Below are 19702 nucleotides of genomic sequence, written 5' to 3'. Positions count from 1 at the left end.
TCAAGTCCACTCTAAAATGTATTATCCATTTTCAACACCCTATTTTAGATATGGACTTAATAGAAAAAATCCAAAGGGCATGAGACTCACCTTCAAGAAGGAAAGAAAAATGGAATAGAACCACATGAACAATTTATATATACATTCAGTACCATTTATATTTATCAAATTAAACTTTGACACACATGCCCAGCTACTCTTCCAGAGTGATCCTGTCACTTCTCCACTCACAAGCCTTCAGTGGCTTTCCATTTCATCCAGAGAAAAGCCTGAGCCCTTACAAAGGCCTGCAGGGCCTGTATGCTCTGGCACCCTAGTTCCTTCGGTTCCTCATCTGTTATTCCCTTCATATTGCAAGGCAAGAAACTCTTAGCTCTTCCTTGTGTATCCCAAGCAAGTTCTCGCCTCAGGGTCTTTGTACCTTTTTTCTTTCTCCGACTAGAATGATATCCCTCAGCAAACAACTGATGAGCCACTTCCCCATTTCCTTCAGGCCAAATGTCACCTTAGTGAAGCCTACCCTGACTGCCCTATGTGAAACAGCAACTCTAACTTCCCAATATTTCCTGTGCTCCTTTCTTTGCTTTTCTTCATAGTCCTCACTCAATCTAATATATAATTTATCCATTTGTCCATCTATTAATTGATTGATGCCTTTCATCCTCTTGCTGAAATGTAAGCTCCATGAGGATAGGACTTTTTCATGTTTTGCCCACTGCTGTCTAATACTGCCTGGCAAATTAAATGCTGATTATTATTAGCACAGTATCTGACATATAAGCTCTCAATAAATATTAGCTATTATTATTATCACCGAATTATAAGCTTTTAGCAGTTTATTCTGAAAATTACTAAACCACAGGCATACCTGGTAAGACTACAACATACATAAAAATAAGTATCAGAAATTAATAGCCACATAAGAATACAGCACCTTCAAAATATATTTATTCCAGTAGTATTAATAGTCACATAAGAATATAGCACCTTCAAAATATATTTATTCCAGTAGTATTTAAATAAAGTACTACATATTCTAGCACAATAAAATTCATTGTGAATTTTGCTTACAAGTCATATATAGTACAGGTTAAGTATCCCCATCCAAAATGATGAGGACTAGAAATATTTTGGATTTTAGAATATTTGCATTACTGCCTGAACATCCCTAATCTGAATATGCAAAATCTGAAATGTTCCAATGAGCACTTCCTTTGTGTGTCATGTTAGCACTCAAAAAGTTTCAGATTTTGGAACATTTCAGATTTCAGATTTTCAGATTAGGGATACACAACCTATATAAAATTTGATTACTTAGCTTAATATCTTGTTTCCTCAGTCTTGTTTTCCATACTACACTTTGCAGTTCCATTGAGAACAGTTTTCTCTACTACACTTTGCACTCCCATTGAGAACAGTGGCTCAGTAGAACAGTGATTCTCTGCTAAGTAGGGGGAATGTGGTAGGTAGTGGGTAAGGGTGGGTTGTCTTGAGTTGAGAATTACTAGTCCACGTAATGGAAACACATTTTTAAAAAGAGTTGTCATTCAAAGGGAATAAATGAGTTACATATATTAAAAAAAAAAATCAAGTATATGTCACAGATCCATTTCTTAATTTATACCCAAATATATACTTAAAAATCTCTTACAAGTGTGTTTTCTCCATTGGAACTATTCCAGAGCCTCATTCGATTATCTGTACCAACAGTGAGGAGGTGAAGCCCATCACTTGTAAAACATAAGCCATTAACTTTCCCATTATGAGCAGTGTTTGCTGCAATGAAAAATATGGTTCAGTTTATCTGTTCTTGTATTCAGGACATATTTAATGTTTGATGATATAATTATTTAAACATATTAAAGGACAACTACTTGAGTTACTTAAAAAATGTAAGTAGATTATACTTAAAATTAACCAACTCTTCAGATTATTTGAATAGGATAAACTATATAAATCAGAACCATAAAAATAGAGGAAAACAAGAAAAAAGGGAAAAAATTTCTGCCAAACATCCTTTTTTTTTCCAGCAAGGAAGCTGTGCCATGAAATTCAATTAAGTGTGTAGCTTAACACTAAAATTTAAAATTAAATGCCTTTCATCTCTCTTATATTTTTATTGCTAACCTAAAAATAACTCCATGGACTATTAAAATCAGTAATTCTAGTGTTTTCCATTAAAAAAAAAAAAACCTTAACGGGAAGGATGACTGTTGTAGTCTCAAAATTTATATCACTTTCAAAATTAACAAGTTCGAGAAAGCATAATTCTAAAACAGCCTAATTAATTTAAAAACATATAAAACATGTTTTATATAGTTTACATGTTCATAAGGTTCTTAAAAAAAACCATATAAATTCTAACATATGAAATATATTAGGATGAACTATATAAAACCTATGATTGTTTTATATAGTTTTTTAGTTTAAAAATACATAGTTTTTTAGTTTAAAAACTTAAACAATCATAGGTTTTATATAGTTCATTCTGATATATTTCTGGTCCAGAATTAATTCTATACCAAAATTTCTACATAGGAATTAAATTCTACTGTAAAAATGCAGTTTAGGTACTTTGTCACATGGATTGCAGCTGACTCACATTTAACACAATTTTATGTTGATACAATGGCCACAAAATGTTACTATTTCTGTAATTTATTGTGACTTTTTAAATGGCATTGAATTTGTATAGCTGGCCTCAATGGAGCAAAAACAAAATAAGTAAAGCAAGTTAATTCAGAAAAATTTCTACTTTTGAAAATTTGGGGGCAAATGAAACTGTCATTTTTATTTGTGTCTTAAAGAAAGAGAATCATAAGTTTTTTTTTACATAAATTAAGAAAGTGATATATGATGAATGCCTTTTTAAAAAATGATAAAGTTCGCAATTTGTCAATATGCATTTATTATTTGGCTTCAATTAAAAATGTTCAATGTGAAAAAATACTATCATTGTCGTATTTCTTCATTAATGTGTTCTTCCTTACCTGATTCAACAGCTTGTGACTTTTTCCCATTATGTTGATCAAGAGTAATCAAACATCCTGATGCTCTTCTCACATCCCATAATTTTACTCTACTGTCAGCACTGAGAATAAATAAACGTTACATTGACATATGTAGCTAGGACAATGACTGTACCCCTCACCCACCTTTCTAGTTTTACGGCACACAGAGGTCTTGTTATATAGGTACGTATGTATTCATACATTAGGGTTGTTGAACTTTCGCCTTTTCAACAAATATTCAATAGTCAACAGTAGCTCAAATTAGTGAGTAAATAGCAAAAAAAAAAAAAAAAAAAAAAAGTAACCTTTCTTTTCCAGATAACAAGAACAAAATTTTGCTACTTTTTATACCGTTTTAAATTACATGAGCATCTTTTCTCCCAAGGACCAGAAAGGCTTGTAGCTTGTCCCTAGTAAGTTCCTTACCATACCTTCTCTACCGCTTGTTATCCAAATGCTGTCAAGACAAGCAGTTAACTAATTTTACTTTGCTCAAGAATCTATTTGCTATGATTTGGTGTTTTTTTCCTTTTTATATAAAAAACGGTAAGAGTTAAGGTGAATAATGAGGACAATGCATTTCCATTTGGTTTCCTATACTCAAATCAATCTTTGCCATATATGAGAGAACTATATTTAATGTTGCCTAGAAATTAAACACTTACTTCTATTTTCTTTCAAGTAAGCGAAAAGAAGAAAAGTAAATCTATGATCAGACATCTATTTCAGCTTCTAGATTATTTCTAAAGAAAAATGCCCGGCAATCCAATGTGCTCCTAATCAGTTCAACTGATGCTATCATGTCCTCACAAGGACCTCAACAATATTGTAACCCAGGGGGCTATTCAATGTCATTTTAATGAGAGAGCACTACATTACATTTTTATAAGCCTATTTTTTATTTATAAGTTTTAAAAAAATATACACACAGGGTGTACTGGTTTCTATAATCTTGATTCTTTTCACAGATGATCATCAAACCTAGCCAACTGGAATAGTCAGCAAAAAGCTAGCATTTCCCATTCTTAAGTTGGTTTTCTTTCTTTCCAGGTGAGGGAAACGAAATCAGTATGAGGATTTACGTTTCTTCTGAAACAGATTAGATTTGAACATATCCAACTTTTAACACTGATTACTAGGTCCATTCTGGTACTGATTCAAATTTCTGGAGTATTCTTATAATTGAAAGCTTCTTAGCTCTCCTCTTACCTGATAAAAACCAAGTTAAGCATGAAAAATGTAAAATCCACCCAAGCATAACCAGCACCTAGTTCCTAACCTTCATACCTCTTTAGCTAGTCTTCTTATGGCTACATTATAGACCTTGCTGCACTTTAGAAATGGTAAATTTCAACATCACATTCTGCCAATTATTAACAGAAGCTTCTTTGGGGCCTAAACTGTGGCAGGGAGCGAGGGCTGGAAACTTAAAAAAAAATCCAGACACAGATCTTTATAAAATTAATATGAATAGCTTTTGTAATAATTCTTCTTCTACTTAAAGCTTTATGAAAATATATCAAAATATTTGATTACTACTTCCTATCCCTTCAGTTTTTAAGTTTTCTTAGTCTAACTCTCCTACTTCATTAGATCCTTGATCCTTTCTACAAGTCTTTTTGTGATTTTATTTTTTTCCTTTTACTCACGACTTCTAAATTTTCAGGCACTGAGGTACTTTCCTGTAGACACTGAAAATTGTTAAGCCTCTTTCATTTAATGTTTTAATTTCTGTGGCTTATTACAGCTGTGCTCTACATCTTCAACTGAAAACAACTGCCCAGTAATCCTATGTGCCCTTAATCAGCTCCCTCACTCTTTCAATCTATTATTCCAGATCCATACTCTTTCCTCAAAATTGCATCCTCATTCCTATATTTTCAAGAGGTGACATCAAGTTCTACTCCACTAAAAACCGAGAAGCCATTAAGTCTGAATTTCCTGAGCTTCTCTGCCAAAGCTACAAACTTAACTGTATCCACGTTCACCTTTTCCTTTTTCCATTTAGTCTCACAGTGCTCTTCATGTGCCAAACTAGGTGTCCCCTCCACCCTCATCTGGATTCTCGATACTAACCACTTCTGTGTATTTGAGGACCTAATGCACCAATTATTCCCTCCATTTCTTATCTTCACCTGTTTCTCTCTACTGGTACTCTTTCCCCAGCATATAAATATGCGATACTCTTTTTTCTCCAGCAAACAAATAAACCTCCCCACATCTTTTGATCCTCTCAGAGTTAAGTGATCCTGTTTTCTTTTCCTATATTACTCCTTCTAGAGATGTACCTCTATTAAAGCATTTTTCAGGATGCCCTGTAATCACTGATTTTTGACTATATGCCCCATTAGATCATTAGATTGTTGGCTTTTCGAAGCCTTAGTTACCTGTGTCCCTAGCACAACGCTTGGCATGTGGGAGGAAGTCATTAAATATCAGAAAATTGAATCAATTAATGTGTGGATATATCACATTCAAAAGAATTCCAGGTTAAAGATAATGCATAAAAATGCTCTATTTAAAAATTTGCAGTGTTATACTTTTGTGTGTAAGAATGACACAACACAGTTCCTCTGTGTCTAAGGTGAAACACCTTGAAAGTGGATAGGATTAGAATTAGAATACAAAGGAAGACTTCTTTTGGTGACATGAATTAAAATTTCTAACTCAAGACTTCATTTTAAAGGAGTGAATTAATAATTAAATATGCCAAAATATATACATTACATAAATGTAGACTTTTCAAAATGCTTATTCTTAATTACTAACTTCAAAAGCAAATAATTTTACCTTGCCGTTGCCAAGATATAGTCATGACGTGGCGACCAGGAAACTGCTAATATTTCTTGTCTGTGACCTGCAAATACAACTACATGAAAAGTCTTGCAAGATATCCGAAAAATCAGAAGATAAAGTGCCAATAATTTTGCCTGATTCTGAAGAAAGTGAGGCTAAACACTCAATGTGAATAGATATGGTCATTTCTCAGATTTATAATAATTGACATTTCAATGCTAATGTGAAGTTTACAGGAGTAAACTTTTTGCTTTGGAAAAAACAGAGTTAAGTAAGTCTTTCTTTTTAAATACAGTAGTTAGCCTATGGCAGTAAATCCATATAACTCAAGCTCAGTTACTGTAATAAAATATACAAGATAAACATTTTAAAGGATAAAAATGTTTCTCAATTTCTCATAAAGTTATGAGAAAATTACTTTAATTCATGATTGTAGAAAAGCATTTATATAAAATGTTTTTTTTCTAGAAAGCACAGGTGATAAGTTCAAAGGGTAAGTGATTTCAATATTTTAATTCACTTTTACCTAACTGAACTATTCACATAAGACATTTCCATCTGCTCAGCTTATATTAATAAAAATTCATAATAATGTCAAAAATGCTACCCATCTCACCAACTTTTCTTAATATATTTGTTATATGTTTCTTTGAGATGACTAAAAATATATAAATTATATTCTATCTTTTCATTGTTTAGAATTAGACAATCTAATACTGATAAAAGTAGCAAGAATAATTTAAATACACCTTTACCAAAGAATTACTTCAATATATTTTTCTAAAATGTTTTTACTGAGAAAAAATGTACCTAAATATTAAGAACAATATTTACTCATTAGCCAGAATATTAAATAATACATGAGACAAATACACTGATGTGAGTTGCGTTAGTTTTTTTAAATGTAGAAATAACGCAAGGTTTTGAGTTAGAACTATTTTTCATATCATTTGAGCTTCCCCAATGACCACTGTTCACATAAATGTCTTTTCAGTGGTTCAGTTTTATAAGAATAATGCACGGAAGGATCTTTATTTCTCTGCTGACTTTTAACAACTAGCACAAAGTACATCAGTCATGTCACTTACAAAGAATACATTGTTAGTAACGTTTCTTTTTATTGAATTGTTTACTCAAAGTAGTTGCTGTTTGAAATAAAATAAAAATACCCTGTAGAATGTGAGAACAGGATCCAGACTTCAAGTCACAAAGTTGTACTTTAGGTCCTCTAGTACCAACTGTAAAAACAGAACCGGTTTAATTTTATCATAAGTTATCATCAAAAGGAAACAAGACATTATCATTAGTAATCATGACATTTTCACTGTATCATGCAGAAATATAAAGATATATGCCAAAAATACATTGTCATTTTTAATGTTTACATTTAGAAAAGTTATTTTAACTACAGTTATATTTTAGTAGTAAGAGACCTCTATTATTCCATTTATTTTTTATTCTGAAATAATTATAGATTTGCAAGCAGTTGCAAAGCTAGTATAAAGAGAACTGTGTACCCTTCACTAGGTTTCCCCAACAATTATGTGTGAGCTTACTAAAACACAGTATCAAACCCAGGAAATTTATATTGGTAAATGTGTACGTATGTATGTATAGTTCTACTCCATTTTATCACATCAAATCATTGTATTTTAAAAGCTTAGTTTTTCCAAGTTAATGATATACTTTCAATCACTAGTAACAGATTCACGGAAACTCTGGACACAGACTGAAAGGACCTCAAAGACAACTTAGTTCCTAGCTCTTCTTTACAGATAAAAGAGCTGACTGATATCCAGAGGTAGAGACTCACGTGATGCCACAGAAATAATGAATCACAGGGCCCAGATACCTGATACCAGAAAATCATTTTTTCTCCCTTATAATATGAAGATGTTTGTTGCAGTTGCTTTTATATAAATTGATGCTTAATTTGAATCACAATCTTAGAGAAAGAAATAATTTTCTTGTTTTATTGTGTCAAATTGGGAAAGCTGCCAAATTTTATTCATGTAAAATCTCTGAAACTTGGTGGTTTAAAAGGAACTCTTTAGAGGACAGAAATATGCTCTTATTCTCTGAACCCTGGCCACTAGCATAGTGCTTGCCTTGTACAGTATCTGTTGAACTGAATATAAATAGTACATATATATATATAAAGAATTGTGATATTCCTGTGGGTTAAAATGTCTACATCAAAACTAACTAGAAATAAAAAGGGAGAAAGTTTTCAATATTTCAAAAGACAAAAGAATACACTCACAAACCTGCTACCAAACAGTGCTTGGTGGAGACTGGAGACATATGATGACTATAAACTGTTTCCTCAAAATTAAATACATCTGCAGTCTGGTAATCAAAAGACATTAAAAAAGTATAAGGTTTAAGTAAAAAAGCAGTAAGATTTCTATTTACTTTTCCCTAAATTTATAGCTATTTTTAAATTGACTGTTAGCAATTCAACTTAAACATAGGAATGTAATACCCCAAAAAACCTTGTTAATTTGAAATCCTGTCATTTACAACATTCTTTTCCCTTCTATGAGAAAAAAATATGTTTTCCCAATAAATCCCACAAATTAAGAAAATACAAGCATGTGCCTCTCCATATTCCATATTCCTGGTGGGGAGAGAGCTCAGCATCTACATGGATAATGTAGTCAGCACTGCATCTCAGTTCCATATAACCTCAGCTACCACACCCAGGACACTGTCACTACCTAGAATTGCCCCTTCTTTGAAATCATACATTTCAGTTATCTATGACCACAGTCTTCTATAATTTTCAGCTTTTCCCCACCAAACTCTCAAGAAATCCAAATAAACTCTGGAACCCCTATCAGTTCCTTTCATCTACTTCTCTTCCTCTCCAGCTTGGATTTCAAAGTCCAATACCAATACCAAAGTCAACTGCCAATATCTGCAATTCCTTTGCTAATATCCTTCCATTTGTCAAGACTTCAACCCTGGGCGACTCCAAATGTCTGCCTTCTCTGTACTTATATCCAAATTGACCTACATTAGGGGTTGGCAAACTTTCTGTAAAAGTCAGATGGTAAATATTTTAGGCTTTCAGGACCAACTACTCATCTCTGTCACTGCAGTGTTAAAGCAGTCATAGACAATAAATGAACATATTGTAACTGCTCACCAGGTTCTTTCTGCCTGCTGCACAAACAAAACCAATTCACAAAGACCATGGCCTTGCAGTAAAGAGTTTAACTGATGCAAGGCTGGCCGTGCCAAGTGGGAGATGGGATTTATTAACATTAATCAATCTCCTTGAAGTCTTGTCGGTTAGGGGTTTTTCAAAGGTAGTTTGAGGGAAGGGGTGGGAGTGGTTAGGCAATGAATGGGTGCTTGCTGTTGACTGGTTGGGGGTGCAACCATAAGGGTATGGGGAATGGCCCTCTTGTCCACTGAGCCACTTTTGGGTGGGGCCACAGGGGCAGTTGGTAGGTCCAGGTGGTGCCACTGGTGTCAGATATGAAAAAATCCTGAAAAGATATCTCAAAAGGCCAATCTCAGGTTCTGCAGTTGTGATGTTATATACAGGAGTAACTGGGGAAGTTATATATCTTGTGACCTCTGGAATAATGGCTGGCAATCATTTATGTCTCTTTATTTATTTATTTACCTATTTTTGAGACCAGGTTATGAGACTGGCTAATTTTTGTATTTTTGGTAGAGATGGGGTTTTGCCATGTTGCCCAGGCTGGTCTCGAACTCCTGGGCTCAAGCAATCCACCCTCCTTGGCCTCCCAAAGTGTTGGGATTACAGGTGTGAGCCACTGCTGAGCCTATATCTTAGCAGAATTCAGGCTCCTCTCCTCCTCCTAGTCTGGTGGTCTCTCATTAGCTTTACAAAGGTGGCTGAGTTTCTGGAGAAGGGCTATTATCATTTAAACTATAAAATGGCTGGGGGCATTGGCTCACTCCTGTAATCCCAGTACTTTGGGAGGCCAAGGTAGCTGAATCACTTGAGGTCAGGAGTATGAGACAAGCCTGGCCAACATGGTGAAACTCTACTTAAAATACAAAAATTAGCTGGTCATGGTGGCGGGCGCCTGTAACGCCAGCTATATGAGAGGCTGAGGCAGGAGAATCGCTTGAACCTGGGAGGCAGAGGTTGCAGTGAGCTAAGATCACGCCATTACACTCCAGCCTGGGCAACAGAGTGAACCTCTGTCTCAAAAATAAATAAATAAGTAAATAAAATTAAAAAATAGAGTATTAACTAAATGTCTTCCAAAGTTAGCTTGGCCAAAGTCCAGGAATAATTAAGGCAGCTTGAAGGCTAAAGGCAAGAGGGGGTGTTGGCTAGATCAGATCTCCCCTACTGCCACAATTTTCTCACTGATATAATTTTTGCAAAGGCAGCTTCAATATTTGTGTCTAAAACCTACTTTATTTACAAAAAAAGGCCATGAGCCAGACTTGCCCATGAGCCCAGAGTTGGCCAATCCCTTGCTCTACCCAGGTAAAAAATCTTACAATTAGGGCAGTGTGACATCACTATAAAAGAATATTCATTTCCTCTGGATTTCAGTAATGACTGCCAGTCCCACTATATTTCACTAGTATTCTTCTCTGCAGTATTCCTCAGCTATTTCAAATCTTCTCCACAAATATACCCACTCAGTCACAACAGGTAATCTGATCTTTTATTTCAAGGAGAAAATAGGAGGCACTCAATCAGAATTTCCTTAATGTCTTACCAACAAACCTACACATTTACTTCCACTTATCCTTTTTCCTTCTTCACTCCTGTTATCATAGAAACATGATTCCTCAACCCTGCCTTTTTTTTTTTTTTTTTTTTGAGATGGAGTCTTGCTCTCTTGCCCAGGCTGGAGTGCAGTGGCACAATCTCAGCTCATTGCAACCTCCGCCTCCTGGGTTCAAGTGATTCTCCTACCTCAGCCTCCCGAGCAGCTGGGACTACAGGTGCCCGCCACGATGCCCAGCTAATTTTTGTATTTTTAGTAGAGATGGAGTTTCACCATATTGGCCAGGCTGGTCTTCAGATTCCTCCCCATTTTTAATGTTAATCCCCCTACTTGTGTTCAGATTCCCTTCAGCACTGTCAGAAATCGCACCCTATAGATTATCTTCTGGGTATTTATAACCTCTGTCCCCACTGGCTCATTCCCAACAGCACTAAAAGTTCAAGTCTTTTTCATCTTAACACCCCTTCCCCAAGACAAAAACAAAGAGCCTTTTCACCCTACGTTCTCCCTAATCTTTCCTCCTCTTCAAATCCAAACTTTGGCTATCTCTAATTCCTTATCTCCCATGTATTTCTCAACTAATTGCAATCTTATTTTTATTGCACTACTCTAAATCATACTACTCTTCCAATATTACCAATAACCTCCTCATCTGATTTAATCTGTTCGTAGCATTCAACACAGCTGATTACTCCCATCTTCTTTAAAGCAATCTTTTACTGGCTTCCATTGTATCATATATTCCTGATTTTCCTTTCTCTCCTTGGCTACATCTTTTCATCACCTATAGCAGAGTTTGGTTTCCTTTTTCTGTCCTATTTATCTTTGTCTTCAAGGTTTTGTTCTATGCACCCCTTTCAATTGCCACTTGTATGTTATGGGTTAAGTATCCCTTATCCAAAGTAACTGGTACCAGAAATGTTTCAGATTTCAGATTTTTTTTGGTTTTGGAATGTTTGCATTATACTTACTGGTTGAGCATTCCAAATCTAGAACTCAAAAAAACTTCAAATTTTGAACTTCTGGATTAGGGACACTCAATATGTAGTGAGGCACAAATCTGTATACTCAGTGTAGACCTCACTCCTGAATTCTGGGTATGTATAGATCGATTCCTGGATTATCTTCATTTGGATTTCCCATAAATCCCTCAAACTCAACAAATCAAAAATTGAACTCATCATTCCAACCCTTCCCTATCTTAGTAAATAACAATATAATCCACCCAATTGCCAAGCTAGAGAACCTGGGGTCATTCCTATATATATATATATATATATATATATGCGCATATATATATATATAAATATATTCCTATATATATATAAAAATAATGGCTTTGTCAAGATAAAATTCACATATCATACACCTTGGAACCCATAAAAAGTATCACTAGTGATGCTGCAAGTGGTCCCAAGAAGCAGAGAAAAGTCATGACATTACAAGAACAGGCTGAACTGCTTGACATGTACCATAGATTGAGGTGTGCAGCTGTGGTTGCCCACCATTTCAAGATAAATGAGTCCAGCATAAGAACCATTGTAAAAAAAGAAAATTTGTGATGATGTCACTGCAGCTATGCCAGCAGATGTGAAAACCTTGTATGTTTTGTAAAATACCTTTGACCTCTTATTCAGAATCCAACTTTTATGGGGGTGCAGGATTGTTAAAAGAAAGGCATATCGATATATAGACTCTAATATGACTTTTAAAAAGCAAAGTCAATATAGTCATTATATGACAATGTGAAGCCAAAGGAAAGTGAAGGATCTAAAGCTGGAGAATTTAATGCCAGAAAAAGATGGTTTGATAAATTTTGGAAAGAGGTTTGGCTTTAAAAAAGTCAAGATAATAGGATAAGAAGCTTCTGCCCACCAAAAGGCAACAGGTAAGTTTCCAGATATCATTAAGAAAATCATCGAGGACAAAGGATATCTGCCTGAACAGGTTTTAAATGTAGACAAAAATGCCCTATTCTGGAAAAAAAAAAAAAATCCACAAAGGACTCTTATGATATGGACCCTTTGATGATATGGGCTCTGAAACTAAAGCAAATAGTGGAAGAAGGATCAGTACTGTAACAGAAACATTTTTAGAGAAATAAAGCAGAACACACAGAAATTACGACGTATTTCCATAGTTATACCAAGTGTGCCTGCCTTTCCTTCCAAATCTTCTTACACCTTTTGCTACCCTACAGACAGCAAGGTCAACCCCTCCTCTTCCTGCTGCTTCTCCTCAGTCTACTCAATGTGAAGATGATGAGGATAAAGACCTTTATGATGATCCACTTCCACTGACTTAGTAAATATATTTTTCTTCCTCATGATTTTCTTAATAACATTTTCTTTTCTCTAGCTTACTTTATTGTAACAATACAGTATATAGGCCAGGCGTGGTGGCTCACGCCTGTAATCCCAGCACTTTGAGAGGTTGAGGTGGGTGGATCAACTGAGGTCAGGAGTTCAAGACCAGCCTGGCCAACATGGTGAAACCCTGTCTCTACTAAAAATACAAAAATTAGCCAGGCATGGTGGCACACGCCTGTTGTCCCAGCTACTTGGGAGGCTGGGGCAGGAGAATCACTTGAACCCAGGAGGCGGAGGCTGCAGTGAGCTGAGATCACGTCACTGCACTCATCACGTCACTGCACTCCAGCACAGGTGACACAGAGAGACTCTGTCTCGGAAAAAAAATAAATAATAATAATAAAATACAGTATATATTACATATAATATATAAAGTATGCGTTAATCGACTGTTTATGTAATCTGGAAGACTACCAATTAACACTAGGCTATTAGTAGTTACCCTTTTGGGGGAATAAAGAATTATATATAGATTTTCAACTGTGATGGGAATCAGCTTCCCTAATCTCCACAGTATTATCATAAATATGTATTATCATAAATCAAATTATTGTCATGAATGGGTACATTTCTTGATTCTCCTGTTTCACTGTGTGGTGTGTGTTTTTCTTTTTTATTTATACCAATATCACATTGCCTTAACTAGTATAACTTTATAGCAAGTCTTGATAGCTGATAGTGAAGTCTTCCAACTTCACTCTTTTTCAAGAGTGCCCTGCCCTTTTGCATTTCCATGTGAACATTAGAATTAGCTAGTCAATTTTCAAAAAAGAAATCTTGTAAGAGTCTAATAGAAAATGCATTGATTCTATAGATCCGTTTGGGTAGAACTGATATTTTTACCACACTGAACCTTTTAATTCTTGAACATGGAATATCTCACAATTATTTAGGTCTTAATTTCTCTCAATAATGTTCTAAAGTTCTCTGTGTATTCAGAATAGTCTTGTATATTTTTCATTAAATATATTACTAGGTACATGACAATTTTTGATGCTATGGTAAACAATACTGGTTTTGAAATTTCATGGAATTCAGAAATATAATTTACCTTGTATCCAGAAAATTTACTAAATTTACTTATATTAATTCTAATAATTTGGCTATAGATTCTTTTGAATTTTCTACATTCATAATCACGTCTTCTGTGAATGACAGTTTAAATGCTTCCTGTCCAGTTTCTGTCCCTTTTATTTCCTTTGTTTGCTTTATTGCACTGACTAGGACATTCAGTACAATGTTGAACAGAGGAAATAACGGGGATAATGAAAAGGGAAAGCTTTCAACATTTTACCACCAAATATAATGGTTGCTTTAGATTTTTTAAAAAAATAGATACTTTTTATCAAATTAAGGAATTTCTCTTCCATTCCTAGTATGCAGAGAATTTTTTTTTTTCTGTCTTTTTAAAAATTATACTTTTAAGTTCTAGGGTACATGTGCACAATGTGCAGGTTTGTTACATAGGTATACATGTGCCATGTTTGCTTGCTGCATCCATTAACTTATTTCTCCTAATGCTATCCCTCCCCCGTCCCGCGCCCCACGACAGGCCCCGGTGTGTGATGTTCCCCTCCCTGTGTCCCAGTGTTCTCATTGTTCAATTCCCACCTATGAGTGAGAACATGCAGTGTTTGGTTTTCTGTCCTTGTGACGGTTGACTGAAAATCATGGTTTCCAGCTTTATCCATGTCCCGGCAAAGGACATGAACTCATCTTTTTTTATGGCTGCATAGTATACCGTGGTGTATATGTGCCACATTTTCTTAATCCAGTCTGTCATCGATGGACATCTGGGTTGGATCCAAGTTTTTGCTATTGTGAATAGTGCCACGATAAACATATGTGTGCATGTGTCTCTACAGTAGAATGATTTATAATCCTTTGGGTATATACCCAGTAATGGGATGGCTGGGTCAAATGGTATTTCTAGTTCTAGATCCTTGAGGAATTGCCACACTGTCTTCCACAATGGTTGAACTAGTTTACACTCCCACCAACAGTGTAAAAGCGTTCCTGTTTCTCCACATCCTCTCCAGCATCTGTTTGTCTGGACTTTTTAATAAGGCCTTCTAACTGGTGTGAGATGGTATCTCATTGTGGTTTTGATTTGCATTTCTCTGATGGTGAGTGATGATGAGATTTTTTCATGTGTCTGTTGGCTGTATGAATGTCTTCTTTTGAGAAATGTCTGTTCATATCCTTTGCCCACTTTTTGATGGGGTTGTTGTTTTTTTTCTTGTAAATTTGTTTAAGTTCTTTGTAGATTCTGGGTATTAGCCCTTTGTCAGATGGGTAGATTGCAAAAATTTTCTCCCATTCTGTAGGTTGCCTGTTCACTCTGATGGTAGTTTCTTTTGATGTGCAGAAGCCCTTTAGTTTAATTAGATCCCATTTGTCAATTTTGACTTTTGTTGCCATTGCTCTTGATGTTTTAGACATGAAGTCCTTGCCCATGTGTATGTCCTGAATGGTATTGCCTAGGTTTTCTTCTAGGTTTTTTATGGTTTTAAGTCTAACATTTATGTCTTTAATCCATCTTGAATTAATTTTTGTATAAGGTGTAAGGAAGGGATCCAGTTTCAGCTTTCTACATATGGCTAGCCAGTTTCCCCAGCACCATTTATTAAATAGGGAATCCTTTCCCCATTTCTTGTTTTTGTGAGGTTTGTCAAAGATCAGATGGTTGTAGATGTGTGGTGTTACTTCTGAGGCCTCTGTTCTGCTCCATTGGTCTATATCTCTGTTTTGGTACCAGTACCATACCAAACAGTAACCAAAACAAGTTACTGTAGCCTTGTAGTATAGTTTGAAGTCAGGTAGTGTGATACCTCCAGCTTTGTTCTTTTGGCTTAGGATTGTCTTGGCAATGCAGGTTCTTTTTTGGTTCCATATGAAATTTAAAGTAGTTTTTACTAATTCTGTGAAGAAACTCATTGGTAGCTTAAGGGGGATGCACTGAATCTATAAATTACCTTGGGCAGTATGGCCATTTTCACGATATTGATTCTTCCTGTCCATAAGCATGGAATGTTCTTCCATTTGTTTGTGTCCTCTTTTATTTCGTTAAGCAGTGGTTTGTAGTTCCCCTTGAAGAGGTCCTTCACATCCTTTGTAAGTTGGATTCCTAGGTATTTCATTCTCTTTGTAGCAATTGTGAATGGAGTTTACTCATATTTGGCTCTCTGTTTGTTATTGGTATATAGGAATGCTTGTGATTTTTGCATATTGATTTTGTATCCTGAGACTTTGATGAAGTTGCTTATCAGCTTAAGGAGATTTTTGGCTCAGATGATGGGGTTTTCTTAATATATAATCATGTCATCTGCAAACAGGGACAACTTGACTTCTTGTTTTCCTAGTTGAATACGCTTTATCTCTTTGTCTTGCCTGATTGCCCTAGCCAGAACTTCCAACACTATGTTGAATAGGAATGGTGAGAAAGGGCATCCCTGTCTTGTGCCAGTTTTGAAAGGGAATGCTTCCACTTTTTGCCCATTCAGTATGATATTGGCTGTGGATTTGTCATAAACAGCTCTTATTATTTTGAGATACATCCCATCAATACCGAAGTTATTGAGAGTTCTTAGCATGAAGGGCTGTTGAATTTTGTTGAAGGCCTTTTGGCATCTATTGAGGTAATCATGTGGTTTTTGTCGTTGGTTCTGTTTATGTGATGGATTATGTTTATTGATTTGTGTATGTTGAACCAGCCTTGCATCCCAGGGATGAAACCAACTTGATCATGGTGGCTAAACTTTTGATGTGCTGCTGGATTTGGTTTGCCAATATTTTATTGATAATTTTCGGATCGATGTTCATCAGGGATATTGGTCTAAAATTCTTTTTTTGTTGTGTCTCTGCCAGGCTTTGGTATCAGGATGATGCTGGCCTGATAAAATGAGTTAGGGAGGATTCCCTCTTTTTCTATTGATTGGAATAGTTTCAGAAAGAATGGTACCAGCTCCTCTTTGTACCTCTGGTAGAATTCAACTGTGAATCTGTCTGGTCCCGGACTTTTTTTGGTTGGTAGGGTATTAATTATTGCCTCAATTTCAGAACCTGTTATTGGTCTATTCAGAGATTCACCTTCTTCCTGGTTTAGTCTTGGGAGGGTGTAAGTGTCCAGGAATTTATCCATTTCTTCTAGGTTTTCTAGTTTATTTGCATAGAGGTGTTTATAGTATTCTCTGATGGTAGTTTGTATTTCTGTGGGATTGGTGGTGATATTCCCTTTATCATTTTTTATTGTGTCTATTTGATTCTCCTCCCTTTTCTTCTTTATTTGTCTTGCTAGCAGTCTATTAATTTTGTTGATCTTTTCAAAAAACCAGCTCCTGGATTCAATGACTTATTGAAGAGTTTTTTGTGTCTCTATCTCCTTCGGTTCTGCTCTGATCTTAGTTATTTCTTGCCTTCGGCTAACTTTTGAATTTGTTTGCTCTTGCTTCTCTAGTTCTTTTAATTGTGATGTTAAGGTGTCGATTTTAGATCCTTCCTGCTTTCTCTTTGGGCATTTAGTGCTATACATTTCCCTTGACACACTCCTTTAAATGTGGCCCAGAGATTCTGGTACATTGTGTCCTTGTTCTCATTGGTTTCAAAGAACATCTTTATTTCTGCCTTCATTTCGTTATTTACCCAATAGTCATTCAGGAGTAGGTTGTTCAGTTCCCATGCAGTCATGCAGTTTTGAGTGAGTTTCTTAATCCTGAGTTCTAATTTGATTGCACGGTGGTGTGAGAGACAGTTTGTTGTGATTTCTGTTCTTTTACATTTGCTGAGGAGTGCTTTACTTCCAACTACGTGGTCAATTTTGGAATAAGTGCGATGTGGTGCTGAGAAGAATGTAGTATATTCTGTTCATTTGGGGTGGAGAGTTCTGTAGATGTCTATTAGGTCTGCTTGGTGCAGAGCTGAGTTCCAGTTCTCAATATCCTTGTTAACCTTCTGTCTCGTTGATCTGTCTAATATTGACAGTGGGGTGTTATAGTCTCCCATTATTATTGTGTGGAAGTCTAAGTCTCTTTGTAAGTGTCTAAGGACTTGCTTTATGAATCTGGGTGCTCCTGTATTGGGTGCATATATATTTAGGATAGTTAGCGCTTCTTGTTGAATGCATCCCTTTACCATCATGTAATGGCCTTCTTTGTCTCTTTTGATCTTTGTTGGTTTAAAGTCTGTTTTATCAGAGACTAGGATTGAAACCCCCACATTTTTTTCCTCACCATTTGCTTGGTACATCTTCCTCCATTCCTTTATTTTGACCCTAAGTGTGTCAGTATGCAAAGAATGTTTAAAAATGAGGATGGGCACAGTGGCTCATGCTTGTAATCCCAACACTTTTAGAGGCCAAGGTGGGAGCACCATTTGAGGCCAGATTTTGACACCAGCCTGGGCAAGACAGAGAGACACTGTCTCTACAAAAAGTTAAAAAATTAGCCGGAGATGGTGGTGCACACCTGTAGCCTTCACTACTTGGGAGCCTGAGCTGGGAGGATCTCTTGAGCCCAGGAGTTTGAGGTTATAGTGAGTTATAATTGTGCCACTGCACTTTAGTTGGGGCAACAGAGCAAGACTCTTGTCTCTTAAAAAAAAAAAGGATATTGACTTTTATTTCAAAATTTTCATATCTATTGAGATGACTAACATGTAGTTTTTCCCCTTCATTCTATTAACAGGATGAATTACATTAGCTGATTTATAGATGTTAAAACAACCTTGTTTCTGTTCACTCATGATATATTATTATTTTTGTATGTTGCTAGATTCTACACATTAACAGTTGATTTAGGATTTTTGTATTTACATTTATAAGAGACGCTGGCCTGTAATTTTCCAAATAATGTCCTTGTAAATTTTGAAATCATGGATATGCTGGCCCCATAAAAAAAGTTTACAAATGTTTCTTTTTTTCCTCTTGAAGCATCTGTATAAGATTGGTATTATCTCTTTTATAAGTGTTTAGAATAATTTACTGGTAAAGGCATCTAGGCCTGGAGATGTCAGTCTTCTTCTACTGCCTGTTTTTCCTCCTAAGCTCATTTGTTGGTAAGCTTGGAAGTTTCTGATAGAGTGCTAGAAATTACATAGAAAAAATTGGGAGAGGTTCTGTATCATGTTATCCTCCTCCAGAGAAGATCCAGTCTCTCTTTGGCAGGTAGGAGAGGGAAGATCATATCAATTCAAACATAAAGCTTGTCTGCTATCGTAGAGTTCTGTAATAATTTTCTATCAATGCAGTAAGGAATTACCACATACTTAGTAATTTATAACACAGATTTATTATCTGTAATAAATCTGTTCTACAGGTTAACATTCTCACATAGGTCTCAATGGACTATAATCAAGGTGTTGACAGGGCTTCATTCCTTTTTTGGAGGCTCTAGGAGAGAATACTTTTTCCATCTTCTACAGATCACACACATTTCTTGGCTTGTGATCCCCTTTATCCATCTTCAAAGCCAGTAATTTTACATTTTTCTGGCCATTCTCCCAGTCATATTTACCCCATCTCCTTCTACCTCCCATTTCCATTTTTTAAGACTCTCATGATTATGTTGGGCCCACCAGGATAATTCAGTATTATCTTCCAGTCTTCAGGTCAGGTGATTGGCAACCTTAATTCCCCTTTGCATGTTCTAGAGATTAGCACATAGACATGTGGGAGCGGGACATGATGCTGCTTACCACAGGCTCCATCTACCTCCTATTTGTACCCATTATTAGAATATACCCCTCTAGGTGCCCTAAGAGCCTGGGTGTTTTCCTAGGCCCTGTTCTACTTAGGAAGTAC

General features: G+C 35.7%; 1 protein-coding gene across 3 annotated transcripts in view; it reads right to left on the bottom strand.

The window, feature by feature from the left end:
• Positions 1-19702, bottom strand: part of LOC105499439 (ERCC excision repair 8, CSA ubiquitin ligase complex subunit) — an 86293-nt gene that overhangs the window by 29716 nt on the left and 36875 nt on the right. For all 3 annotated transcript variants that reach the window (XM_011772000.2, XM_011772002.2, XM_011772001.2), the window contains 5 exons: positions 8075-8156; positions 6977-7045; positions 5802-5868; positions 2991-3091; positions 1652-1776 (listed from right to left, as the gene is read on the bottom strand). In XM_011772000.2, the coding sequence (XP_011770302.2) occupies positions 1652-1776; positions 2991-3091; positions 5802-5868; positions 6977-7045; positions 8075-8156 (444 nt within the window). The remainder of the gene's footprint in view (positions 1-1651; positions 1777-2990; positions 3092-5801; positions 5869-6976; positions 7046-8074; positions 8157-19702) is intronic.

Source organism: Macaca nemestrina, chromosome 6, assembly GCF_043159975.1.
Source record: "Macaca nemestrina isolate mMacNem1 chromosome 6, mMacNem.hap1, whole genome shotgun sequence".
In the NCBI taxonomy this organism is placed as follows: Eukaryota; Metazoa; Chordata; class Mammalia; order Primates; family Cercopithecidae; genus Macaca; species Macaca nemestrina.
Note: the sequence above shows the minus strand (reverse complement) of the source record. Positions and strands in the feature narration are given on the sequence as shown.